The 27,723-nt window shown below is 40.2% G+C and overlaps 3 protein-coding genes across 5 annotated transcripts in view; all 3 read right to left on the reverse strand.

Annotated features, from left to right (window-relative positions):
• clip1b (CAP-GLY domain containing linker protein 1b) overlaps positions 1–5,409 on the reverse strand; it is an 89,090-nt gene extending 83,681 nt beyond the window's left edge. The window contains exon 1 of the mRNA XM_034191435.1: positions 5,293–5,409. The gene's annotated coding sequence lies outside the window, so the exon portion shown is untranslated. The remainder of the gene's footprint in view (positions 1–5,292) is intronic.
• Positions 5,410–6,160: 751 nt separating this feature from the next.
• hcar1-1 (hydroxycarboxylic acid receptor 1-1) lies at positions 6,161–7,966 on the reverse strand. Its single transcript, XM_034192287.1, is given in 2 exon segments — positions 6,161–6,804; positions 6,807–7,966. Coding segments are annotated over 2 exon segments (1,107 nt in total). The 5' UTR covers positions 7,753–7,966; the 3' UTR covers positions 6,161–6,643.
• A 1,004-nt stretch (positions 7,967–8,970) lies between these two features.
• Positions 8,971–27,135, reverse strand: denr (density-regulated protein). 3 transcript variants are annotated; one of them, XM_034192573.1, is made up of 8 exons: positions 26,966–27,135; positions 24,070–24,182; positions 23,949–23,968; positions 23,761–23,845; positions 21,071–21,151; positions 18,969–19,085; positions 18,736–18,875; positions 8,971–9,277 (listed from the first exon to the last, which is right to left on the reverse strand). In XM_034192573.1, the coding sequence occupies exons 2-8, from the start codon at positions 24,170–24,172 to the stop codon at positions 9,233–9,235; spliced, it is 591 nt and encodes a 196-aa protein (XP_034048464.1). In that variant the 5' UTR covers positions 24,173–24,182; positions 26,966–27,135; the 3' UTR covers positions 8,971–9,232. The 3 variants fall into 3 exon arrangements, with proteins under 3 accessions (XP_034048464.1, XP_034048463.1, XP_034048462.1); XM_034192572.1 differs by having other exon boundaries at positions 21,071–21,160; positions 24,070–24,210; XM_034192571.1 differs by having other exon boundaries at positions 21,071–21,160; positions 26,966–27,134.
• Between the last annotated feature and the right edge of the window lie 588 nt (positions 27,136–27,723).

Below are 27,723 nucleotides of genomic sequence, written 5' to 3' on the forward strand. Positions count from 1 at the left end.
CCACTATCATTTATCACTCAATGTGTGATATCTAACAGACTTTATTTCATATGCATCTGCTCTTGTGACATAGAAAACTGTTAATATTAAATCTCATTAGTATTAAAATGAGACGGTCATCTGCTTGACTGCTGTTACGTTTTAAGATAATTAGACCAGGATTATTTTCTGAACTAATATTAACTAATGCTGAAACAATTTATAACCCAACAGAAAAAAGTATAGTTCTCTACTGGGATGACATTGTATTATTATTTCTAACCTTTTATTTTGTTTTGGATCAATTTGATCACTCATTCAGTCAACTGCTTTTTTCGGGCTTCTCCAATACAAGAATATCCCCTCCCCCCATTTCAATGATCAATGAACAATAGAGTTTTGAGCTATGGGATGAACAAAAGTCATCTGAGGTCACCATAGCGTCTGGTAAAGCTGGTATTTTTCATCTGATACAAGGAACATACAAGCATCATTGTACAGTAGTCATCTGAGCATCTGCTGGATGGAAAAGTTCTACAGAAATGCAGTTCTTCTTCTTCTAATGCATGAGTTTGAATAAATTTGAAATTCATAATTTCATATGGCTGCATAGTCCTGAACCTTCAAGCACGTACCAATGTTCAGCAGGTGGGAAAGCTGTTTTTTTTTTTAATGATCTGGTGCATCAATGTTGACTACAGCCTAATCACTTTGCTGCAATTATGTGCTCGTTTAATACCAATATCAAAGCCAGCAAAAAAAAACAAAAAAATCAGAGGTTCAAGTTTTTCTTTTCTTTTTTCACCATCATTAAGTACACTCAACAAAAATATAAACGCAACACTTTTGGTTTTGCTCCCATTTTGTATGAGATGAACTCAAAGATCTAAAACGTTTTCCACATACACAATATCACCATTTCCCTCAAATATTGTTCACAAACCAGTCTAAATCTGTGATAGTGAGCACTTCTCCTTTGCTGAGATAATCCATCCCACCTCACAGGTGTGCCATATCAAGATGCTGATTAGACACCATGATTAGTGCACAGGTGTGCCTTAGACTGCCCACAATAAAAGGCCACTCTGAAAGGTGCAGTTTTATCACACAGCACAATGCCACAGATGTCGCAAGATTTGAGGGAGCGTGCAGTTGGCATGCTGACAGCAGGAATGTCAACCAGAGCTGTTGCTCGTGTATTGAATGTTCATTTCTCTACCATAAGTCGTCTCCAAAGGCGTTTCAGAGAATTTGGCAGTACATCCAACCAGCCTCACAACCGCAGACCACGTGTAACCACACCAGCCCAGGACCTCCACATCCAGCATGTTCACCTCCAAGATCGTCTGAGACCAGCCACTCGGACAGCTGCTGAAACAATCGGTTTGCATAACCAAAGAATTTCTGCACAAACTGTCAGAAACCGTCTCAGGGAAGCTCATCTGCATGCTCGTCGTCCTCATCGGGGTCTCGACCTGACTCCAGTTCGTCGTCGTAACTGACTTGAGTAGGCAAATGCTCACATTCGCTGGCGTTTGGCACGTTGGAGAGGTGTTCTCTTCACGGATGAATCCCGGTTCACATTGTTCAGGGCAGATGGCAGACAGTGTGTGTGGCGTGTGGGTGAGCAGTTTTCTGATGTCAATGTTGTGGATCGAGTGTCCCATGGTGGCGGTGGGGTTATGGTATGGGCAGGCGTATGTTATGGACAAAGAACACAGGTGCATTTTATTGATGGCATTTTGAATGCTCAGAGATACCGTGACGAGATCATGAGGCCCATTGTTGTGCCATACATCCAAAAACATCACCTCATGTTGCAGCAGGATAATGCACGGCCCCATGTTGCAAGGATCTGTACACAATTCTTGGAAGCTGAAAATGTCCCAGTTCTTGCATGGCCAGCATACTCACTGGACATGTCACCCATTGAGCATGTTTGGGATGCTCTGGACCGGCGTATACGACAGCGTGTACCAGTTCCTGCCAATATCCAGCAACTTCGCACAGCCATTGAAGAGGAGTGGACCAACATTCCACAGGCCACAATTGACAACCTGATCAACTCTATGCGAAGGAGATGTGTTGCACTGCATGAGGCAAATGGTGGTCACACCAGATACTGACTGGTATCCCCCCCAATAAAACAAAACTGCACCTTTCAGAGTGGCCTTTTATTGTGGGCAGTCTAAGGCACACCTGTGCACTAATCATGGTGTCTAATCAGCAATCTTGATATGGCACACCTGTGAGGTGGGATGGATTATCTCAGCAAAGGAGAAGTGCTCACTATCACAGATTTAGACTGGTTTGTGAACAATATTTGAGGGAAATGGTGGTATTGTGTATGTGGAAAAAGTTTAAGATCTTTGAGTTCAGCTCATACAAAATGAGAGAAAAACCAAAGTGTTGCGTTTATATTTTTGCTGAGTGTATTATTTATGAACCAAAACACTGTGATCCTAGCTCATTCACTCGTGTTCTATTCTGTTTCTGTATGGTTTCAACACCAGATGGGAGCAATTCAACTACACGTTTTGAAAATTTTGCTTTGACACAGTTCATTCCAGTGTTTCGAGTTTCCAAGTTTCCCATGACTAATTTGAGGTATTAAGAAAAACAATGTGGTAACATGATTCCCAGTTACGCCTTCTATCCAATCTTTAATTCCAGTTGTAATTTCCTGTTTTCTTGTATATTTTGTACTGGATTTGCCCTCGGCATGGGCATCATGTTTCTTCCTGTGGTTGTGACCTAAACCTGTTAGCCGATGCTCATGTGAAGGCAGGCACATGCCAACAGGCACATGACATGCCCAGTGTGCAGCAGGTGGCAGACAAACTCCACACAAGTTCAACTACAGCCTATGATACCTCTCCACAATTTATCCAGTATCCACTAACCATCCAACACCTGGCAGACACGTCTGTGAGATATTACAACCCTAAATCACAAAAGGATGGGAGATATAGCAAATGAAAATAAAAATTAAAAAAAAACTGCAGTGACTGTTCAATTTACTTTGACTTCTATTCAGTTTCAGACAGTATGAAGTTCATATTATCATCCCCAGTTTATCCACTCACATCTACAGACCATATAATTCTTTCAGTGCTGTGATGGGTGTTTTGGTGGCTTCCTTCACTAATGGCCTTCCAGCATGGTCACTCAATTTCTGAGAACTGCCTACTTGACACATATTTGCCATACAGTACCATACTGTTTGCACTTCTTGATTGATGTAAATGAAGTCCAAGTCATAGTCAGTGACTTGGAAAATGTTCACATATCCATCCCCTGGCTTGTCTCAAACAAACTAGTTCTAAAAGTGATCATTTAATCCTTATATATAGACTAAATTGGTCCTGTCCCAACTTTTTATTGACTATGCAGCAGGACTTAAATGCAGGAATGGAAATTAAATGAAGTTGGCCACACAAAACATGAAATATCTTTGGTTTTTGAAAGTTTGATGCTCAAATTGAAACTCAGCCTCAGGTCACATGATTGTGAAAAGTATATAAAGCTCTGGAGACTCTCATATGACTGGTGACTAAACGAGGAAGTAGGCTTTGCCCATGTTAACCAAAATGAAATAAAATGAAAATACAGTAGTGTTGAAATACATTTAAATGCATACCAACAGTCACAGGCACTTGCATACCCTGAGTCTTAGTAAACCATACTTATATTTCTTTTTCTCAATATTTTGAGGGAGCAGCACCCTAGCGCCCTCTAGTTACCAGCCACCCTGGTACATACTGTTTGCAATAAAATAGAAGTCAAAGGCAATGTTAGGATTACTGTAGATTTTTAAAAAATACATTATACACATCATGCCAACTTTTACTAATTTGTGGTTGAGCATCAATAAAATAAAGCTGTTCTTTGCAATTGACCTGGTGCATCAAAGATAACCACCATATAATTAACTTTTTTTTAATATGGTGAGGTACAAGGTGATAGCACTAAATACTTTTGAGTTATTGCTTATAAAACCTGGCTGGGATGAACTACACTGAAGAAAAATATAAATGCAATATTTTTGTTTTTGCTCCCATTTTTCATTTGCTAAACTCAAAGATCTAAATCATTTTATATACACAAAAGGCCTATTTTTGTCAAATATTGTTCACAAATCTGTCTAAACCTCTGTTAGTGAGCACTAATCCTTTGCTGAGATAATCCATCCCACTTCACAGTTGTGCCATATCAAGATGCTGCTTAGACAGCATGATTACTGCACAGGTGTGCCTTAGGCTGGCCACAATAAAAGGCCACTCTAAAATGTTCAGGTTTAATCACACAGCACAAAGCAACAGATGTCACAGGTTTTGAGGGAGTGTGCCATAGGCATTCTGACTGCAAGAATGCCCACCACAGCTGTTGCCCGTGAAGTGAATGTTCATTTCTCTACCGTAAGCCATCTCCAAAGGCGTTTCAGAGAATTTGGCAGAACATCCAACTGGCCTTACTACCACAGACCACGCGTAACCACACCAGCCCAGGACCACCACATCCAGCATGTTCACCTCCAAGATCTTCTGAGACAGCTGCTGCAACAATCACTCACTCTACATTCTGCTTGTACAAACAAACCCTGCTGACAGCAAACAATATTCGGCTACAAATCTAAAAACATCACACCACAAACGTATTACATTGTATTGGCTCCCAGTTTCATCATCCACTGCCAGTCATGAAAGTGCTAAAGCTGAAATGGATCTTGACGTCATTCCATGTGCAAAGAAAGACTGATGACTTCTGCAGTATGAATATTTTTACCCTCAAAATTGTACAGGTGTACAGGTGTTGTCTTGGTGATCCTGTCCCTACTGATGCTGTTCTAAAAGCACACCTAAAGCTGTCAAATCTGCCCACTGTGGAGCTCTGTATCCAGCCTGTCACATTTACTACAAACCATAAATATGTCAATCATTATTTTATAAGTCAAACACAAGGTTGTTGTGTCTGTTCTGGATTTATTTTTATCACCCCATCACTGGACCTATAGGCACTTAAAAAAAATAAAAAAAAACAATTCCGCACATTTCACCATGACACCTGACTGGATGTGTCGTTTTGCAGTTATCCCGGGTGATTATGACTATTTAAGCGTATTTCTTGTATATCCAGGTTTCGAACATTCGCACTTACAGCCTGAACCTGCTGGAATGCTGCCAAAGCTAGCTAGCTCCAGATTAGCGAATAAACATTAAAAAAAACATTAATATCATACACCGAGCGCTCAAATAAAATCGTCTCGCGGTGAAATAAGACAGATGTGCTTAAGAAGTTGCTGGGAAAGCTTACTTGGTCTCTTTTAGTCAGAAACGCTGTTAATGGGCGAAGTATATCTCGTACCGTTACGTTTTTTTCCGGTGGCTCTTCTCTGAGCCCATCCCAGACTGTGACGTCACTTTAGGATTTGCTGCCTTCACGTGTCCACTGTAAATTATTCTAAATTGTAAAAGCTTAAAATGCTTTTTTTCCTGTCAGACACAATTTATAGTTTCAACACCCAAGATCCACGTAAAAAGAAGAAAAAAGAAAAAAAATCAAGTGTTTACAGCAGTTTAGAGTCACGTGAATGATTTCATGCCTAGTGAATAGATGCAGTACCAAGGTCGGACAATAGGTGGCACACAATCTTCAATTTTGAGGTTTTGAACCATTAACTTCAAAAGTTTCCAAAGTGGTTTAAAGCTTGGAAACATGTCGCACTTTTTGCAAAAAAAAAAAATATATATATATATATATATATATATATATATATATATATATATATATATATATATATATATATACCTTTAGCCTGTTGAGGATTTAATATATTTTCAAAATAAATTATGAAAATCAGCCACAATGCATTAGATAAAACAAGATTATTTCATATACAATAAAAAAATAAAATAAAATTACAATAAAAATGTTTGAGAATAATCACAATCACGAGTGCAAAAATGCAACTTAAATGACAAAGTAAATAACATCGAGGACAGATAGGATGCGATAATAAAATCCAATTAGGCCCCATTACCCACTTTATGCACAAACATTGTTTTCTGAAAAAACCTTCATTCTTCATTATTTTGCTATTAGGGTTTTATAAGGCTAGAAAATTTCAAAATACAAGCATATATTTTTATGGGAGTGGGGTAAACACAAACAAAAATACTGCCATTTTTTGTTGACTGAGTTAAAACATCCCTCAATTGCGTCAAACATACTTACAGTAACTAAAACATCCTGCAGAGTTTCTCAGGTTGTTAATAACAGACGTATGTGCACAGGAGAAGTGATTCAATGGGAAGAAAACGGAGTCCAAATGTAGAAAAATAAAATATGCATTCAGATTTTTGTAGAATGACAAGATTAATACAATTAATGTATTGAAAATCCTCCCATATGCATATCTAGTCTTAAATTGTCAGCCTAACTGGAGCAGAGTGATTACAAATGTTTAAGGTACAGTGACCACAGGATAAACAGAAATAAGGCTACAAAATCACTACTTTATATGCTTTACATAGCAGCAGATCTCCATTCCTACAAATTTATTCAAAATAAACTAGCTTTATTGAAACTATACCACCAAGTAGGTCTTAACATTCACTGTGCACTCACTTAATGGGTAACTTCAGACAATATGACAGTACCTGCTTCATATCCTTCTGCCATCAATGGTGGTTATGTCCTTATCTATAGATTCCAGCTGATTGTCATCTTTCTTTTTACGCAGTTTATTCAGGACCTTCCTGAACTTACCACTGAAGGCAGGGCTTGAGAAGTAATAGACAACTGGGTTGAGGACACTGTTAAAGTGAAACACACTGATGTGTAGAAAGCCAGGTTAGCCTCCTTGAAGTACTCGCATTCGTCATACCACAACTTTAGGATCCACACAGCAATGCGCGATATGGTACTGGGGAAGAAACAGGTAATAAAGATCAAAGCCACGGCCAAAACAAACTTGACAGCCCGTTTGAGTTTCCCCCTTTTGTCCACAGTCCTGTTTTTCAGTTGCCAGGTAATTCTAATTGTGCAGAAGGCAACGATTGAAGTGGGCAGAAAAAACTGAATGACATAGAAGGTATTGTGCCAGGTAGACAGAGGACCGAATCCCATACAGATGTTGAAACTCTCACACTGTGTATGGTTGTTATTGTAGTAGAAGTGTTCATCAGAAAGTAAATACCCAGTAGCAAGAAAGATCAAGAACCAGAGGCAGAGGGTGACCCAAAGAGCGCAGCCCAAGCCCATGTGGCTGATCCGGTGCATTGGGTGGACAATCTTGAAGTATCGGTCAACAGCCACAGCAGTGAGGAAGAAGATCCCTGCTGCACGGTTGGCCGCCAAAAGAAACAGTAGAACACGACACAGGACATCACCGTAGAGCCAGTTTTTACCACGCCTGTAGTAGTCTGCCCTGAAAGGTAGGCAGAAAAGAACAATGGAGTCTGCAACAGCCAGGTGAGTCAGGTACACAGAATTGGGCTTCCATGTGTCCATGTGGAAGATGAACATCCACAAGGCAACAAAGTTCCCCATCAGACCAAACATAAACTCCAGTATCAGTATTGGAGGTAAAACCTGATCCAGAATGGAGGCGTCAAAGGCGCAACACATATCGGAGAGAGAGGTGTTCATCCTTTGGTCAGTCAATGAAGCAGTTACAACCAAATACACCTGTGCAGTGTCAATAGAAACGCTGTTCCAGATGACTTTTTGTAGAGTCGTATTTGTGCTCAAGGTAACAACACTCAAATGCATTAATTTATGAGCAGAGTGAACATCTGTGCACTATGCACTTAGGGAAGTAGTATTGATCTAGAGGGATACGACTACAACTGTAAATGTTATCTGTCAGGGGACAATGCCCTCGTTATAAAACTATTGTGCCCTGCAAAAAGGTTACTCAAGGGAATTAAGTGCAGTGCCTGAAAAACAAGCAACCTGCGACTATATAACAATTACAGTTTAAAAACCTGAAAACAAGTCAGACTTTTAAAAACACAGAAATGGACTTTAGTGGGGTGGCATAGAAAAACATTTGTTCATTTTGTGATAAAAGCGTGGAATTTGGCACACATATTCTAAATTAACTAATGTTTATTTTCAGATATGGAGCCATCGTGGAGCTGACCTCTAATGAGCTACAGGGGTCAATAAAGAATTACACAGGGGTCAAAATTGAAAAATATGCCATGTTGAAAACTATACATTATTTTTCTGCTCATAACGATTTCAAAAAGGTATAGTTTGGACTATCTATGACTGAATGTTCTGGAGTTATGGGGTAAAAACAGCAAAAAATGGTGACAAAGATCAGTTTCAGTTTGTACAGGGGTCAAAAGTTAAAGTTGCTCCAATTTTGATCAAAAGTGAGGCAAATTATTGGTTGAAATAAAAGGATTAATAAATGGAACAGTTTTGACTGTGTTGAATGCTTGATCTCCAAAGTAAAGGTCAAACAAGGTCGATGTCCATTGACATATGTTACCCCGTAACATAACTAAGCATGACAGATGGTGCAAACTATTCCTTTTTAAAATGCTAATAACTCAACCAATAATTTGCATACATTTCTTTTAACCAAAAATCAGAGCAGCTTTAACTTTTCACCCCTGTACAAACTGAAACTGACCTTTGTCACCATTTTTGCTGTTTTTACCCCATAACTCCATAACATTCAGTCATAGATAGTCCAAAGAATACCTTTTTGGAATCATTATGATCAGACAAATAATATGGCATAGTTTTCAACATGATTGGAGCATTTTTAAATTTTGACCCCTGTGTAATTCTTTATTGACCCCTGTAGCTCATTAGAGGTCAGCTCCAGGATGGCTCCATAACTGAAAATAAACAGTTTTATTTAGTGTGTGTGTACCAAATTCCACGCTTTAATCACAAAATGAACAATTTTATGGAAATTTTAGCTAAGCCGCACCACTAGTACAAAGAAAATATGGAGGGATGACACCAGTACACAGGCGAAAGACTGAAATTTATTAACCTACAGTTTGCTTGTGTGAACAACATCTGGGAGAATTCACATCAAAACACACCTTTGGCAAAGAGGAGACAGCAGCTATCAACTAAAAGAAAATGCCAAGTGGGTGGGACATGTCTGCAGCTTTTTATATGTACAGTAAATAAAGTAGGTATAAAATGACTCAATGTTTACATTTGGCCAAGTTGTCACTGTTTGAAATTACATCCATTTCAGTAAAAGTGCATATTTGGTTTTTCACTTCTTGACTTCTCCCAGATCATCAATGCTGTCGTCATCCACCTACAACAGACACAAAGATCAGTGTTTCAGAGACTCAGCAGAATGTTTTTCCTGTGATACAAAAATACAATTTCCAAATTGTGCAATCACGAGAGATGTAACCATCTTCAAGTTGACCTGTATTTTCAGAGGCCCTAAGTAATTAGACAAATGAAATCTGAAGACTATTATTAATACAAATTATCACTTTCACAGCCAGTTTAATTTAGATCAGTCAGAGGATGAATACATGAACATGTCCAAATCCCTGAATGGGTCACTCCATGCCAAGTCAGCCAGTGGTCCCCACATGACTCCCTCCAAAAAAAAGTGAAAAACACTGCACTTGCTCCCCAGCCAGAGAAATAGAAATACCCCAAGTTTTAATGAGCCAGCTCTAATACTTTAGGCACAGGAGCTGTTTCAAAATCGCAGCATTTTTGTTTGTATTTGAAAAAAGCACTTTCTGGCCAACTTTGGAGAGCAATATACCCTAACCAAATTAAGTGAAACCCCTCAAACTTAGTATCCTAGGCAAAATCATACTGAAAAAGCCATATCTGGCATCAAAACAATGATATCTGGCTTAATTTTTTATCCAACTGTTCTTAAAAACTGCCAAAAACAGTATATTTTCTAAACGAGGTCTTACTTTGAGCATGCACTGTGTCAAAATGGATAAATACCCACACTTCTCTTTATAGGCATAGACTCTCATGAACTAGTTCCAATGCCAGAATGTTTCAATTTTGCATTTCAGCTTAAATTTTGCTTGCAAGAGAAAAATTGAAGTTACGCAATTTCGATTTTTCGCAAAAATACCCCATAATTGACCACAAAAATCACCAGGTGAGCAATTGATTAAAAATTTGACATTTCAACCATGCAATTATATGGATGTAAAGATTATATATACTAAATTTCAAGTTTGGGCAAGAAATATTTATATATTTTTAAATTTTTCTGAAAAGTCATCATTTTTATGAATACAGATCCAACAACACAATATACAATGTCATGTAATCTAAAAATACTTTCAAGGTTTACCTGAATGATTCATTTGTTATATTTATTTAATAGTTAAATACACAGTGAACAAGTAATATTTCCTACATAATCTTTAAAATGCACACATTTGCAAACAAAGTGCTCTTAATCTAGGTATACCATGTACACCAAACAAAGCCATCATGTCCGAAAACTTGGGTTATGTACCAGGAAAACATGTTTTCTGCAGACACATCACAGGCAAAAAGGCTAATAGTAAATCAGCTACTGTAATAATATCTGTCATCAGTATGCATGTTATGTGTGCAAAAACCCTGGGAGAAGTGACTCAACTTTGTTCTGATCACTGTCATTCAGACTGTACGTGTGAGCACCAGCATCACTCAAATCAACAAAATTGTGAAAGCCAACTGTCTTAAGCCGCGGTCCCACCGAATAATGAAGGATCGCACCCTGTTTTGTTTTTTTTGGTTCGTGAGCTATCGTGGCAGTATAGTGGCTCTGAGTGGCTCTTAGAGGCATTATCTTCAGTTAACGACGTTCGTCTCTGAGCACGGCGCTAATTTCAAGATGTTCAAAATTTAGCAACAACAGCGTGGCGCAGTTTGTGTTCGAGTTACTGCGACGGCTTAGAGGCATTTGCGTGGTGCTTACGAGTCTGCAAAAAGTCCATTATCCGTGCGCCTGGCACCTTCGCAGGACCTGAGAGGCTATTTTTGGAACAGCTCTCCTCTCGCGCACACAATTCCACCTGTTCTGTGCGCTGGACTCATCACAGAGGACTGTTTCATCTGGACACTTTTTTTTCCCTCTCTTTCCTGCTCCATGTGGAATGTATTTTGAACAGCTTAAGGTAATTATTTTTAATGTTTTTTATAGCTTGATAAAACAGTTCCTAGCTGTAAAAGTATGTCTGTATGTTGATGTCTGTTGTATGTAAAAGTATGTTGATTTAATATCTTGTTAATGGATCACATGACCTCCGCTGTGTGTGCGCACTGAGGCAGGACCTGAGAGGCTATTTTTGGAGCGGCTCTCTTCTTGCGCACACAATTCCACCTGCTCTGTCCGCTGGACTCTATATAAAATAATTATTTTGTAGCGGATTAATCATTTTCTGTCAAACATTGGATGCTGAAAACACCTCTAATCACTTCTGGAATTAATGGATCACATGAGCCAACTACCTCCGTTGGAAGCATTACAGGACAAGTCTGAACATGCCCAGCTGTTAAACAATTTCTCGGAAACTCACTCGACTAAAAGCCATCAAAAACCGCCTGAATCTTACAAATGGTTATCAACATGGAGGTGTTTTGCTGTGGCGCCACGCCATGAGCGGCTGGGTGCCGACGCGCGAATCTGTCCGCACGTCTTTCATTACAAAATCTCCTTTAACACTGGAATGTCCGGATAAACTGCTGATCCCAAGCTCTTCTGAAACTTCTCTGTTCTCTCACGACATCCTGGGTCAACAGAGGCTTAAATTTGGAAGTTTTCAGCTTGAAACAGGCTGACAACGGCGGCTCGGGGTGCGGCGCACCGTCCGGCTCCGTGGGCAGTCCTTAAAGTGACAGTAACACTCCATAATCTCTCATCAGCCGTTAAAATTTTCACCGAAAACCGTCTGAATTTCTCGAATGGTGTCCACTTGGATGTGTCTCACAGTTTCTGAAAACATTTTGATCAAGCAAAGCACTAGTCTCTCAGGAAGAAGTCAGACAAAGGAATTCCGACGAGGGGGGTGGACCAGTGCTCACTCAAAGCCTGCCCACAGGCGAATGATGCAACCGACAGGCGTGAAAAAGCTCACGCATGCGCACAAGGGTTCAAGCTTGTCTGACGTAATCACACGTGATTCAAATCCATATAGTTTTTAAAAAAAATAAAAAGGTCGGTTTCTTTTCTAATAGACCTCATATATATATATATAGACCTCATATATATATATATATATATATATATATATATATATATATATATATATATATATATATATATATATATATATATATATAAAATGATCTACAGGTGTATATAATAAAACGGCCACCTCATTCTGTATGCAGAACGGCACCGCGCACAAAAGAGCGCTTTTGCAGAAATAAACGACGAACACAAAGTTAAAAGTGGATTCACGTTGTAAAAAAGCCAGGGAAAAAATAAAGCCAGCAAGCCACGGACGGAAAGGAAGCCACTTAGAAAGAGCACAGAGGCGGCTGTCCATGAAAGGACAACAGCAGCGCGCCCGCAAAAGAGTGATTTTGCAGAAATAGACAAAGTTTTGTGTGTTTAAAGCCGCAGAAGAAAAGCCAGAGAGCCGCAGAGCCAGCGAGGAGCACAGAGGCGGCTCTCCAGGAACCCGTGGTTCGGGTCTAGCTGGTCTGGTGCATTACAGGTGGACAGCAGCCTGGCGCACAGCGCACAACTGCGGAACTGTGATGGAGTGTCTATTTTTGGACTGCGTTAAAAAAAAAGAAAAAAGAAGGGACATCTTTAAATGCTGCTGTGAATCTGTGAATTGAAAACCCACACTTTGAAGGGACCAGGTGTGGGAGGGCTGGAGGTTTGGACCAAACTCATGCCTAAACGTGCGCCGACATGGCATTATCATGGCGCTATCATGGCACTACGTGGCTTAGTGTGGCTGATGCGAGCCATTCGAGGCTGTAATGACATGTCGGTCGTGGCTCACTAGAGGCTGCTACGCGGCACATACGGGGTACAGAGAGGCACATAGTGGCACCTTCATAGTGGATACGTGATAGATGAAAACGTGGGTCATTCTTCGAATAATCACCCCACACCCATGTGTGACTCCTTCTTCAGCCTTCATTATTCGGTGGGACCGAGGCTTTACACTAGACCTCTTCAAATTAGACCTTTTTCATCAAACTTATGCAAACTGATATTATTCCCATTCTCCAAGGTCTAAATTAACTAAATATGCCAGTTACTTTGATCTTGGACCTTGGCTATGCCTGCCTCAAAAGCCATGTATTTTTTTCAAAAATGCTGCAAAATTCGGGATATTATGTCCTTGTTTTCTTTGTAGCTTCCCAGACGTTAATGCTATAGCATTGAAAGTGGTACCAAATGAAAGCTAATAAAATTGTCTTGCATATGGTGTCAAACACATGAACACCTGTGTAAATTTTAACTCATTTTAATGCACAAACATACATTTTTCTGATGCTTGGAAGGGATGACATCATATGATACATAACTATCTCAAAAATGTTACTCTATAGTCTATACAGCTTTAGTAAAGCTGTATAGACTATAGACCTCATGAAAAATGAGAGCAAAAACAAAAGTGTTGGATTTATATTGTTGTTCAGTGTATAATTGTTTCCTGGAGGTTAATGCAAAATATTAAAATGCTTGTTTTGTTTTAATAGCAGTGCTAATATATTCACTTTCATTTGGCTCATTGTAACTGAATATTTTACTCATTACTTCCAGTGAAACTTATGATTTTGTTTACCTGGTGATAATTTGGCTTTTTACTTGTCAAACTTGTCATGTGACATTCACTGAGCTTGACGCAGCATACAGCTTTAGTAAAGCTGTATAGACTATAGAGTAACATTTTTGAGATAAAGTTATGTATCATATGATGTCATCCTTTCCAAGCATCACAAATATGTATGTTTGTGCATTAAAATTAGTTAAACTTTACACAGGTGTTCATGTGTTTGACACCATATGCAAGACAATTTTATTAGCTTTCATTTGGTACCACTTTCAATGCTATAGCATTAACCTCTGGGAAGCTACAAAGAAAACAAGGACATAATATCCCGAATTTTGGGAAATTGTCAAAATTATCATTCATTTGGGTACCCTGTGCTGTTGCATCCATCAGCAATACAGTTTTTTACCAAGTTAAGATAATTGTATAATTATAGTTATTATGTAATAACTATATATTCACATTTCTAGCCCATTGATTAAGACTTAACACCATATAGTCAATGTGCGATTTCACACAATATTGCCTATTGTAAAAAAAATAATTAAAATAGAAATATTTCTTGCCCAAACTTGAAATTAGTATATATCATCTTTACATCCATATCATTGCATGGTTGAAATTTCAAATTTTTAATCAATTGCTCACCTTGTGATTTTTGTGGTCAATTAGAGGGTATTTTTGCGAAAAATCGAAACTGCATGATTTCAAATTTTCCCTCACAAGCACAATTTTGGCTGAAATGGAAAAATGAAACATTCTGGTGCTGTAACCGATTCATGAGAGTCTATGCAAGTAAGCAGAAGCGTGGGCATTAATCTACGAATCTCGTATTTTGACACAGTGCATGCTCAAAGTCAGACCTCGTTTAGAAAATATACCATTTTTGGCAGTTTTTAAGAACACCTGGATAAAAAATGAAACCAGATATCATTGTTTTGATGCCAGATATGGCTTTTCCAGTATGATTCTGCCTAGGATACTTTGATAGTTTGAGGGGTTTCACTTAATTTGGCTAGGATATATTGCTCTCCAAAGTTGGCCAGAAAATGCTTTCTTCAAATAAGAACAAAAATGCTGTGATTTTGAAACTGCTCCTGTGCTTAAAGTATCAGCGCTGGCTCATAAAAACTTGGGGTATTTCCATTTGGGGTATTTTACATTTCTGGCAGGGGAACAAGTACAATTTTTTTCTTTTTTTTTTTTGGAAGGGGTCATGTGGGGATTTTTTTAAAATTTGACCCATTTGGCATGGAATGACCCGAATATGTCTTGGACTTACATCTAACAAAGAAATCTCTGTCTCAACTCAGGGGCTGCATCCTTCAAAGGCTGCATTTGTCAATCACATGTGACACAGCAGCACAACTAGGCTGTCTCATTTTGAAGGCTCCTTAGAATGTGACCAAAGAATTCAGCCTTCTTTCTCCTGAAAAATGAAGGCCATAACATATATCCTTCGTAGCCCTAACAATCCCAAGAGTTATCGTACAACCCCCGACAAAATGGTTGGTAAATTTAAAAAGCAAAAGCATAATTTTGGGCTCCATACATACAATTGTAAATAAGTAGTGTTTAAAGTATAAATAAATAAATTGTCAAATGCAATGGTAAAATGTTCCATGGGCTAAACAGTCTCATTTGAGAAAGGTTGGTTCAACCTACGCAGTCTCAGAAGGCCAGATCTTTGGAGAATGTGTGCCCTGAACTGAGACACAGTACAGTATGGAAAATCTGGCTGTAGGCAGTTCTCAAAAATTAACTGTGCAAAAAGGAGACGAGTGTGGGAAGCCATCAAGACACCCATGACAACTCTGAAATTATATGCTTCTGCAGTTATGACTGGAGAAACTGTTATCAGCTATACAGTTTCATTGTGAAGTCGGTATTATTAGCAATTGAGGGTGTGGTGTGCTCCACAGGTGTGGCACTGAAATATGTGGTGCAATTCTACTCAAGCTGGTGGAAAACACAGCCCAAGTTCTACACAAGCCCTGAGGTCCATCGGGTCGGTGCATATCCCTGGACACATTAGGGATTGGGGTTATGGTTTCTAGTTTGAGGTACTGTTGCAGTGGAAATGCACTCCAAAGCTGGCTGCACATGACACGATGATACCATGAAATGGTGCCATATCACATGCAATTCAGGGCTGAACTGTAGAAGTACTGCAAAATAACAGTGTACACATTACAGCGTGCACCTCCATCTGCACATCGGAGGAGGACTGGGAGATCCACAGTCCTGAGCTGAGAACTGATATAGAAAATAACGCCCTGAGTTAGAGACGTCAACATAGACTGCTTAAGTGGATTACAGCAAAAAAAAAAAAACACATTCAGAGTACAGAATGCATACCTGTAGGGCTGCAACTATCCATTATTTTAGTAATCAAGTATTCTATCAATTATTCTGGCAATTAATCGAGAATAAAAAGTACTTTTGCGTTTTTAAACATCAACAGTCCAGGGCTCACCCTAAGCAATGGCACAATGTCGCTGCACCATCACGCAGATTGTCAAATTTAGTGTATCCCTTTCTGGTTTCCTGGGTAATTATTTATTGTTTCACATCTTTACAAGTTTTGGATCTTTCCCGGTGTCAGGAGCTCAGCCCTCCCCTGACACCGGACCATAAGGGCAGGCGGTCGGTCAAATCCTCAGTCAGTCAGGCTGCACGTGAACATGAGCACAGTCTGAAAAACTGGGCTCAGGAGTGCAGCTTTCCACAAAAGCCACTCTGATAAATCCGCTCTGCACCTTGATGATGAAAACTTGACTGAAAGTGCACCTAGAGAACAGTCTATTCACCTGGCGGCCGGGGACGCAAAGCCTTGTCAAAATATCTATCCGCCTGATCGTCGGCTGAATAAGGCACAAATAGTCTATTCTATTTTTTTATCCCTCTTTCTCTGTGATTCAGTAGATGCATTTCAGCTGGAGGTTGAACATGCAAGCCTCACAGTCACTGTTTTTTTTTATTTAAGTAACCATGTTTGTGAAGTGTTGTGTGTTGCCCAAAAAAGCGAAAATTAAAAAGCGAAACACTCGGTGCAAGTCTGAGCAAAACACAGAAGAACGAGTGGACTTCTGCCGAGAGATCTTCCTTCAGAGACTGTCAGTGTGGCAGGGGACGGCACTGTGACTCTCCCGGTGTGAGGGGAGTGCTGAGCCCCTCACACCGGGCAGAGAGAGACAGCATACGGCCGCCAGGCGAATAGGAAACTTCGAGTGTGGGTACCCGGCCACCTGGTCAGTCACTCCCCACGTAGAGCAGATCCTGTGTGTTTTTTAAAAATAGATAAACACACTGCTTCACTTTAAATGTGCAGTAAGCTATTTCAGATGATCAGCGTAAAGGCTTTATTTTACTCTGTGTGTCACGTTGCAAAGCTGTAGCTTTTGGTGCTACACTGATTTGCTCTTACACGGCTTATGCACATGTTCTAGTCTTGTTTTTTTTTTCTGGGGACATTACAGCACCACACGCAGGCCTGGCATGTGTACTGCAATGTTAAATGGAGCTTCGAGGCACAGAATTTGCCACAAGCATTTTTTGTAATCGAATTATTCGAGTTACTTGACTAATCGCTTCAGCCCCACATACCTGCCAACATTTGAATTCACCAATGTGGGACACCCACGCATGGCCGCGAGTGCCAAGGGGGCGAAGTGTAACTAGGGGGGTCCGGGCATGCCCCTGGACCCACACAAATGCAGGACTAATGGACACCCCGCACATACTCATGCGGGACACAGCGATACATACCAGGACTGTCCCACCTAATGCGGGATGGTTGGCAGATGTGAGAATGGATTTTGTTTGCTTTTGGAGAAATGTACATTCTTCTTCTTCTTTGTCTCTCGGCTGTTCCCGTTAGGGGTCACCACAGCAGATCAATCGTTTCCATCTCACCCTGTCCTCTGTATCTTTCTCTGTCACACCAACCACCTGCATGTCCTCCCTCAGCACACCCAAAAACCTCCTCTTTGGTCTCCCTCTTCTCCTCCTGCCTGGTGGCTCCATCCTCAGCATCCTTCTCCCTATATACCCTGGGTCCCTCCTCTGCACATGTCCAAACCATCTCAATCTCGCCTCTCTGACTTTGTCTCCAAACCCTCCCACCTGAGCTGTCCCTCTGATATGTTCATTCCTAATCTTGTCCATTCTCATCACTCCCAAAGACAATCTCAACATCTTCAGCTCTGCCACCTCCAGCTCTGCCTTCTGTCTTTTTGTAAGTTCCACCGTCTCTAAGCCGTACAACATAACTGGTCTCACTACTGTCTTTTATTTTCTGTTGGAGAAATGTACATGCAGATGTATAAATAGATTATCTTGTATGTGCTATCAAAATGATTTAATGATTTTTCTTACACACAAATTATTAAGAGTATGGGAATTAATTATATGTTGTGCGCACCTAGCAGCGTTTCTGGCGCTACCCACCCGTATTTTGCTGTGTCTGCCCACTGAGATTTCACAGAGGTGGAAACCATCATGTGTGCATCTTCAGAGTCAGGTTTTTTAAAATCACACCGCTTTTTTGTTTGTTTCTGGATAGTCTATGTGGGCACCACTACTTTGGGGGCGGGACGGTGCACAGACAAGTGTCTCCTTATAAAATCGGAGAGGAGTAGAAGTTTCTCACAGCAGGACTCACGTGTACTAAACATGCACAATCAGCTGGTGCAACTGTGAAAACTATTAACATAAAAGCTGTAATTACAACACGCACAGAGGGAGAGGTACTTCATTCTCTCCAGAGGACGCCATTATACCACCTACACCTCTTCACATAAAGTAAGGGCTGGCTGCTATATTAATGTTTAAAATGTAGTTCATGGGATCTTTAAAGCCTTTTCGTCTCACCCAGTTAAAAAATAAACAAATAAATAAATAAGGGTAAAAAAATAATAAAATAAATCAAAGAGAAATTCACTATGCAAGATGAAACATTTAAAAATCACATTTTCACAAAAATCAGACCGCTTACCTCAGGCCATTTCTCTTGAATGACATCAATTATGTCATCTGTAAAATCTCCCTGAATAATTATTTCATCCTCTGCTGTTACAGAGGCACCACAAGAGAATTTCTGGGCAAAGAATCGCTGAGCCTCTTTAAGATCAATGTCTGAAAGAATCAACGTGAAATTTACTGTTAGAAATCAAGGGCAGAGGAGTGGTACATAAAAGAATCGTACAATAACATACAAACGTCTATTACCAAATGTTGCCAAGCCACACACCCGTGTGACGTATTTCTTCTTGGCTCTTGGGATTTTTGCTATCGTAACTTTTTGAGGCACAGTCTTCTTTTTCTGTTTGATCTGGCCTCTTCCACCTTGGAGGAAAAAGTGAACACATTGCAATGTATTATTCAAATGTGGGTGAAAACCATTAACAGTGTTACTGAAGGTGAAAACTGAGGATTTACGGGAATCTTACAAAAGGCAGATAGGTATAGCTATAAAGCTACTCACTGTAGCGCCATCTTAAAATGCTAACGCCGGTAACTTAATCAGAGAGATTAATCTCAAAACCTTGACTGTTCCTTCACCACAGAATATATAATGGATGACAAGCACGTGAAAAGTAAATCCCAACTGTCCAAAGAGCACGAATACACAGTGGCATCGCTTTTAACACTTAAATCCCGCCTCCCAGAGTACACAAGAATGAGTCTGCACCTGTGCCTAATCAAATAAATGCCACATGGTTTTAAATGGGGCAGCACGGTGGCTTAGTGGTTAGCACTGTTACGTCATAGCAAGAAGGTCATGGGATCGATTCCCACCTGTGGACTTTCTGCGTGGAGTTTGCTTGTTCTCCCCATGTTTGTGTCGGTTCCCCTTGGGTGCTCCAGCTTCCTCCCACATGCAGCTTAGGTGGATTGGAAACTTTATCTGTAGGTGTGCACGTGGGTGTGAATGTGTTTGTTTGTCTATATGTGGCCCTGCAACGGATTGGTGTCCTGTTCAGGGTGTACCCCGCCTCAGGCCCTGTGACTGCTGGGATAAGCTCAAGCCCCACGTGATGCTTAATTTGAGTAAGCGGTTGATGATGAGTGGGTGAGTGTGATTCTAAATGGCATCACATCTCAGTAACTGCATGATAAAAAAAGAAAACTTTAGAAATATCACATTGAAAACAGAAGGCCCAAAGCAGAACCTTGATGCAATCTGTGACAAGTATGCATAGTAGTTAATGTATTACACTAAAATAATCACCTTTACAGACAGTTTTTCTCCCAGAGCCAGGATCTGTGGATGCGATTGGAGCTTTTTTCTGTGACTTCACCAGTTACAGATGCTGAATTGGCACTCGTTTTTTGTTTTTTACTAAAAATTAAATCTAGCTTGACTCTTCCTGCACCTTCTGGCAAACTGCAGCTGAAAATTCATGTCTTCTTTTTAACCGAAGTCATTTTTTGTGCCACTACAAAATGAAACTGTTGTTGGTAAAGCAACATACAAAAGTTGCACTATGCCCATTTTCTCCAGTCATATACACAGAGACTGCCAACTCTGGTGTCTTGGAAGCTTCCCTCACTTGTCTGTTTATTTTGCTACTTGTTTTTGAAGATAACCTGCTCTGAACAATATTACCACACAGTACAGTACTGTTTCTAATTGTGATTGTAATTTATTTAAACAAACTCCAAGAGATATTCAGTGATCTGGAAATGTTCTTGTATCCATATTAAAGCCATACAATGTTTAAAAAAAAACGCGGGACAAATGATTATTTAGATGCACACTATTAAAAGAGATTTGGATACTTGTACTGATGTTTTTGGGCCATATTTTCAATAGTTTTTCTTAAAGTATTTGTTTTTGATTGTTCATAAAAAGAAATGCTCTTCATCTTAGCTGCAATCATTGAGAAGTGATATAATTTAGAATCATTTGACATTTAAGTGATACTGCACAGGGATGTACTCAGTCCTGCTGTATACTCTGTAGTCAATAGGACATGGGCACAAAGAAAAAAGTACAAATACATGTCAAGTCATTTATTTTGAAAGAGGTTTGTCGCTGTTCTAATCAAACATGTATGTGTGCTTTTGTTTTTGAAGTGATGATTCTGAAACAGGTGTGACTGGAGCTATAGCAGGTAACGTCTCAGTGTTGATGATGGATACTTATATTTGCCAATAGGTGTTCATCAAACTACACCTTTGAACCTTCTGTTATGAAAATTTAACAAGACGAGGGCATGTCAACAACCAATGAACAGTCTGTGGCTTCACATAAATATATTAAATATAAGTACTAACATCACAGCTCCAACAAAAATGAATGCCATTTTTAATTTATAATAACCAACCTCGTTTTTGTTTCTTTTTCTCCTCCTCTTCGCCTGCAGGGGCAGTATCTCCTGTGCCCGGTTCCTGCTTGGGTGCTTTTGCTGCCAGGCCAGTAAGACAAAATCAAAACAAAAACATTTTAAACCAACTGAGTGGGTAAGTGTAGCACCATCGGGGTCAGGGATGTTCAACCAACCATATGCTATGAAAGACAAAGAATCTACATATTTTTGTTTCAACCAATCACTTCAGCAGGTGGTTTCACAGAGGAGGTCCTCCCTTCACTCAAAGCACCACATACCTGTGAGATCACCAGGTGAAGTGGTCAGATGGAACACAAACCTACAGAATGTTAAACCATGACATGTTTGTCCACCTGACACATACTATCAAAAACTGTCTGCATGTCAGTATCCTTCAGCAAGACATGGAACCCCAAATTTGCTTTTGAAAGAATAATGAGTCCTGGACAGCAACCAGCCAGGCACACAGCTGGTCCCTTCCCATCTCTTTAAAATCACTATCTGTATGTCATAGCCAGGTGAAACACAGTTGTCCATTTGGCCTTTTTCAGTTGCTGGAGTCCTCAACACTGAGGCACCTTTGTGCTGGACCACGCCCAGAGAAGCCCACAAGACTCCACAAGCTCTTCCCAGGGGTCGCCCACAACACAGTGGTGTGCAGGTCAAAAGCCTGAGACCCATCTTAAATATGTATATTCCCCATAGGTTAGGTGAACACAGTAATCACTCTAATGAGAAAAAAACCATGTAGCCAATTCTCTTGATCCAAATTTAAAGTGTGTGCAGTTCATTTATTAAGAAAATCCAGCTTTTTCCCTTTTTGCTCAGGATCATCACAGCTGCTCCAATATCAGTTTGCATGTTGATTTGGTACAAGTTTTACACCAGATGCCATTTCTGAGCTAACTCCACAATACACGTAGACTGGGCATAGGTGATCTTGAACCAGAAACCTTCTGCTTTGGAAGCCAGTCTACCATGTTACCCATACATCTAAAGGACACGATTTAACCAGTTTCTTTGATTTCTTCCAGTCTGCTCGGAATCACCACAGCAGCTCCGTATAGAACTCCATTTTAAGTTGGCAAAGGTTTTGCATTAGATGTCCTTCCTTGACTTGACCTGTGCTGTGAGAGGACGGTCCACTTTGTTTGTTAAACAAATTTGACTACAGCTAATTGCTCTTTGCGTTTTGAAGATATTGCCTCAAAAAGACAGGTAGTAGTTATTACAGCGATTTTCCTCTTCATGGTGAAGCTAATCTACGCCATCATTTTTAGCTGCTAAGTTGTAACAGAACAGCTTAGTCAGTTCCCAAATACTTTTGAGCGTATACACATGAAAATCAGTCATTCTTCTACTGTAAATACCCTTAATTAACAGCAAAAAGACAAACTCTCAAAATGGTCATTTCTGCAAACCCACTGTGGTGGTGCCAAGAGGAAATTAATGAAATTGTCCTATGTTGTGTATTGTAGATCTTAACTGTAAGTAAATTTAAAGGCTCACTTTGGAGAATTTTTTTTCATCTAAGAATCTAAACACTTCAACCGTTGGCATTTTCACCGTGTTCCTCTTTTTTTCTTCAATGAAGAAAAAATTCACAAATCGTCAAGAAAAAGTGGACGAATGAGCCTGCACTTCTCCCATCACCGAAAAGCCTGCGAGTCCAGAGCACATAAAAGAACAAAACAAAACCAAAACTAACAAAAGAAAAACGAAGCGAATGGTGGCCTTGATGCTTTAAACAAAATCAAAACGAAACATTCATGATGACGTGACTTGACAGCGGGTATCAGACCGAGTGCCAGCCTGTGATCATTTCTGCGATCTCCACAGCACCTGCAGGTGTGAGATCTGGTCGTCTTGACAGCAGGTTTGTCTTTAGAACAACAATGTGTGCACACATGCATGTTGCAGCCGTCTGTGAGTGTGCGCACAGCTGTTTGTGGCGCACAGCAGTTTATGGCTGTGCGCACAGCCTCTCCAGCCACAGATGGCTAGAACGTGTGTAAATAGTTAAAGTAGTTGGTCAAACGTTCTTGCCGCTATTGCTTCTGTATAACAATGTTGCTTTTTGTGCCACACATGGATGAGTCACATTCAGCTCGTTCGATCTTCAGTTATTGATAAGTTCAGATTTTGTCAATGTTCGTGCAAGATGTCGGACTTTGGGAGGTTGGACGAAGTTGGACAACAGTCAAATGGAACGCTGATGGTACGGGAACTACGCAGATGATGAGGAACTGTCAAGACAGAAAGCAAAACGGAATACAGGCAAATTGAAGTTGTCGTTGGGATTCGTTCACATTTTTTAGCAGTTTGAAAATTCCGACAAAGCGCCAGCTACAGGAATGAAGCTGGCCAACGGTTAAACGATGTCTCCGAAAGTCAACGAAAGTTCAGATTTCTTGTTTCACTTGGCTTCGGTGTCCTTCGTTAGTGCCGTGTGACCGGGGCTTAAGACATGTCATGCAATACACGTGACATTTCTGACATTGTTGATATACTAAAAGGGTGTTGGGGGGGTGTCTTCAAACAGAAACTGTAAATGATCAGAAGTCCAACAAAAAGTAGTTTCATGTCATGGTAATGCCTACCAACATACAAGGAACCCCGCAGTAAAGACAGTAGTAGTGGGACGGATAAAGGTTTGCTGGATTTATTTGCACACTCACTACACTCACCTACAGTCATCCTGGCAAATATGTCAGGAAAGTTCTTCTCGAGCCACTGCCTACATTTGGCTGGTTCAGGCATGTATTCACAATACTGCAAACAACAATAAAAAATTTTGTTATAACATATTTAATTTCCAAAAAAGCATATTCATGTACCAAAGAATGTTAATGTGTCAAATTAACTTTGTCCTTACCTCGGTAGGCAAAGAGCACACTACAAAAAAGGAAAAAAATGAATTAATAGCAGCACAACATGTCACATAAAGACAGAAACAAATCCTGTAAATCTGACAACCTGAAAAAAGTTGCATTTACCTCCACAGTAAAGGACTTTAAGTGGATACTTTGAATCAGGGACAACTGTCCCGTGCTCTGCTTTGTTGTCTGAGGAACATGATTCCATCTCAGTAGTAGCCATGGTGAATTATCTATAAAACAAATGGGACAGTTCTTCTTCTGTAAAGGAATTACAGCCAGAACAAATTTTGGTAATGTTTGTCATTCCCTTATCTAGCTAAAAAGAAGATGGAAAGTGAACCCATTCTGGAAATTTCAGCTTAAATTACTTTTTATGGGTTCAAACACAGTTAAAAGAGTGGTACTGCTCACTTTGTCAATAGTGGAATTATACCAGAAACACAGTGCAGATCAGTCACCTACTCTGACAAAAATTATTACACACACTTATACACACACACACACAAGTATGATTACAATGACAGTAGGATATTACAGCTTAGGCTATTAGCTGTTTGTTCAGATAAAAAGCTTTGCCCAAACTTTATACACCTAAGATAAATTGACATTTTCTTGAGTCGGTGCATGGTAGCGGCATTACAGTAAGGAAATTACAAAATGATCTCAAGAGGGCTTCAAAACCATATTCAGCCTACGTGAAGTATATCAGGTCGCTGCTATTCAAACAAGCCTTTTGGATTCCAAATAAAAGCACACTGTTGTCAGCAACATTGTCTGAGCAGTCAGGGGCTCAAAATGTTTCACACTGTAGTCTGTATTGTTATTACCTACATCATTAACAATATTATTTTTTGCAGATCTGCCTGAGTTATAATATGAATTTGATTTCTTAATTTTCATTCTCTGCCAAAGAACAGTCTTTACAATGATGCCTCACATTCACCTATTCACACAAACACACTGACACACCGATATTAGGCTGCTGCCATGCAAGGTGCCCACTACACACTGGGAGCAACTAGGGGATTAAGGACCTTGGCCAAGGGCCCGTAGTGATTTTCCAGTCTGGCTAGGGTTTGAACCGAGGACCCTCTGGTCTGAAGCCCAACGCTTAACTACTAGACATGCACTAATGTATGCAGCACTGGAGTGTATAGGATTCCTCAAGACCAAGAAACAGTCTCCATAGCAAGCAATCAATTCACCCTTTTGAGGTTTTAAATCCCACAAAATCTCACACGAGATCTCAGAGAGGTGGCTTTCACTGCAAGATGTATATTTTATATATATATGTAATTATAATGGTTTAATGGCTACAGAGTCACTTCCATTCCTAAAATTTTTTTTACTCCTAAGCCTTTTTTGCTCTTGTAGAGCAGGTAGCTCTGTGAATCAGGAGTTGGCCTGTCAATATGTAGACTTGGGTTTGAATCCAGCTCGTGCTAACCCATCTGTGTCCTTGTACAAGACCCTTAATCTGCAATGTGTCAGTCCACCTAGCTGTAAAAATGTTTAGGCTGTGGCTATTCGCATGGCGGCCGTCTCCATAACTCTCATTTGGCTATTCGCACGGCAAGACTCTGGTACGTACATTCGCACGGCAAGACTCTGGTGGCAAAACTTGGAACTGCTTGTATAAACAAACATACTGCATTCAAGATGTCATAACTCCTTTAATATTTTTCGATTTTGATGATTATTTTAGGGGCAGCACGGTGGCTTAGTGGTTAGCACTGTTGCCTCACAGCGAGAAGGTTGTGGGTTCAATTCCCGTGGCCTTTCTGTGTGGAGTTTGCATGTTCTCCCCGTGTTTGCGTGGGTTTCCTCCGGGTGCTCCGGTTTCCTCCCACATCCAAAGACATGCGGGTTAGGTGGATTGGAATCTTTAAAATTGTCCGTAGGTGTGTGTGTGGGTGTGTCTGTGTTTGTCTATTTGTGGCCCTGCGACAGACTAGCGTCCTGTCCTGGGTGTACCCCGCCTCGCGCTCTATGACTGCTGGGATAGGCTCCAGCCCCCCGCGACCCTTAATTGGACTAAGCGGTAGAAGATGGATGGACGGATGATTATTTTATTCGGCCATGTCCACATTTCACTTTTCGCATGGCAAGACTGGTGGCAAAACTTGGAACTACTTGTATAGACAAACATGCTGCATTCAAGATGTCTTAACTCCTTTAATATTTTTCGATGTTGATGATTTTTTTATTTTTTTTTTTATTTGGCCGTGTCCATAACTCTCATTTCAGTATTCGCATGGCAAGACTCTCGTGGCAAAAAGCCGACCCTATTCGAACGGCGGCCGTGTCCATAACTCTCATTTAATGCAGTATGTTTGTTTATACAAGTAGTTCCAAGTTTTACCACCACAGTCTTGCCGTGCGAATAGCCAAATGAGAGTTATGGACACGGCCGCCGTGCGAATAGCCACTTCCAAATGTTTATCAGGAAGTAAATGTGAGGAATCATTGTAAAGCACTGTGAGCACATGCAAGACGGAAAAACGACTTAGAAAGGTAGTCTGTCCTAAAGGCTTTGTTCTATATTAGGATAAACATTCATTAGTACATTTATTATTATTGTTACTACATGTATTATTAGTGTGGGCTTCAGCTTGCAAAGTTCTCGTTTTGAAGATAGTTTGTCATGCCAACTTTCCTTGTCAACATGTAATCTACACTTTACAGTCAAACACGATCAGCAGCAGCGAAGTCAGATATTTTCTCAGCTCACACAAGTTAGCACGACTAGTTTAGCTGGCTAACCCATGCGGCTGTTTAACAGGGGGTGGGCGACTAAACAGTTTGGCACAAAAACAGTTCTACTTTGAGAATGATTAAATCTCACCAGTCGCCACAATATGTGTCTTTCTGAACATTCTGCCTAACATTTATCTTAAACGGTTTCATTCACCAGTGAGTGAAGACTAACTCAGACAGCTGTCATTAGCACCACAGCTAGCTGAGCTAACGCACAGCCACTTAAAGAGAGAGAAAACGAGAAAGCTCTACGTACCCAGTTAGGAATACTCTAAAATTGTTGTCTCTTCAGTAAACTCGTTCGCATTATTACCATTACACTTTCAAATCATCATTTTTTTTTTTACAAAATATTATTTACTAGACGTACTTTGAGCACGCCTCGTACAGCTCTTCGATGTAGTTATTAAAGTGACTGTTACACCGCGCAAACACGACTACCGCCCCCTGGTGCTTTGACGGACCAAAAAAAAAAAAAAAGACAGGCCTGTATTTTCATAGCCTGTTTATATTTTCTGTGACTCCGTGCAAAAAACGAGAGCAGGCAAAAGTAGGAGAACAAAATTTATAGCCCGACCAATATGGATTTTTGAAGGGCCAATATTGGGGAGTTTAAAAAAATTACTAGTAATTACTAGTAAGTATTTGATGATACAAGGTCTATTAGAAAAGTATCCGACCTTATTATTTTTTTCAAAAACCATATGGATTTGAATCACGTGTGATTACATCAGACATGCTTGAACCCTCGTGGGCATGCAAGAGTTTTTTCACGCCTGTCGGTTACGTCATTCGCCTGTGGGCAGTCTTTGAGTGAGGAGTCGCCCACCCTCTCGTCGTTTTTCATTGTTTCGGAATGGGTCAGAGACTGCTGCTTTGTTTGATCAAATTTTTTTCAAAACTGTAAGGCACAACTGAGTGGACACCATTCGATAAATTCAGCTGGTTTTCGGTAAAAATTTTAACGGCTGATGAGAGATTTTGGTCTGGTAGTGTCGCCGTAAGGACGGCCCA

Source organism: Thalassophryne amazonica, chromosome 17, assembly GCF_902500255.1.
Source record: "Thalassophryne amazonica chromosome 17, fThaAma1.1, whole genome shotgun sequence".
NCBI lineage: Eukaryota > Metazoa > Chordata > Actinopteri > Batrachoidiformes > Batrachoididae > Thalassophryne > Thalassophryne amazonica.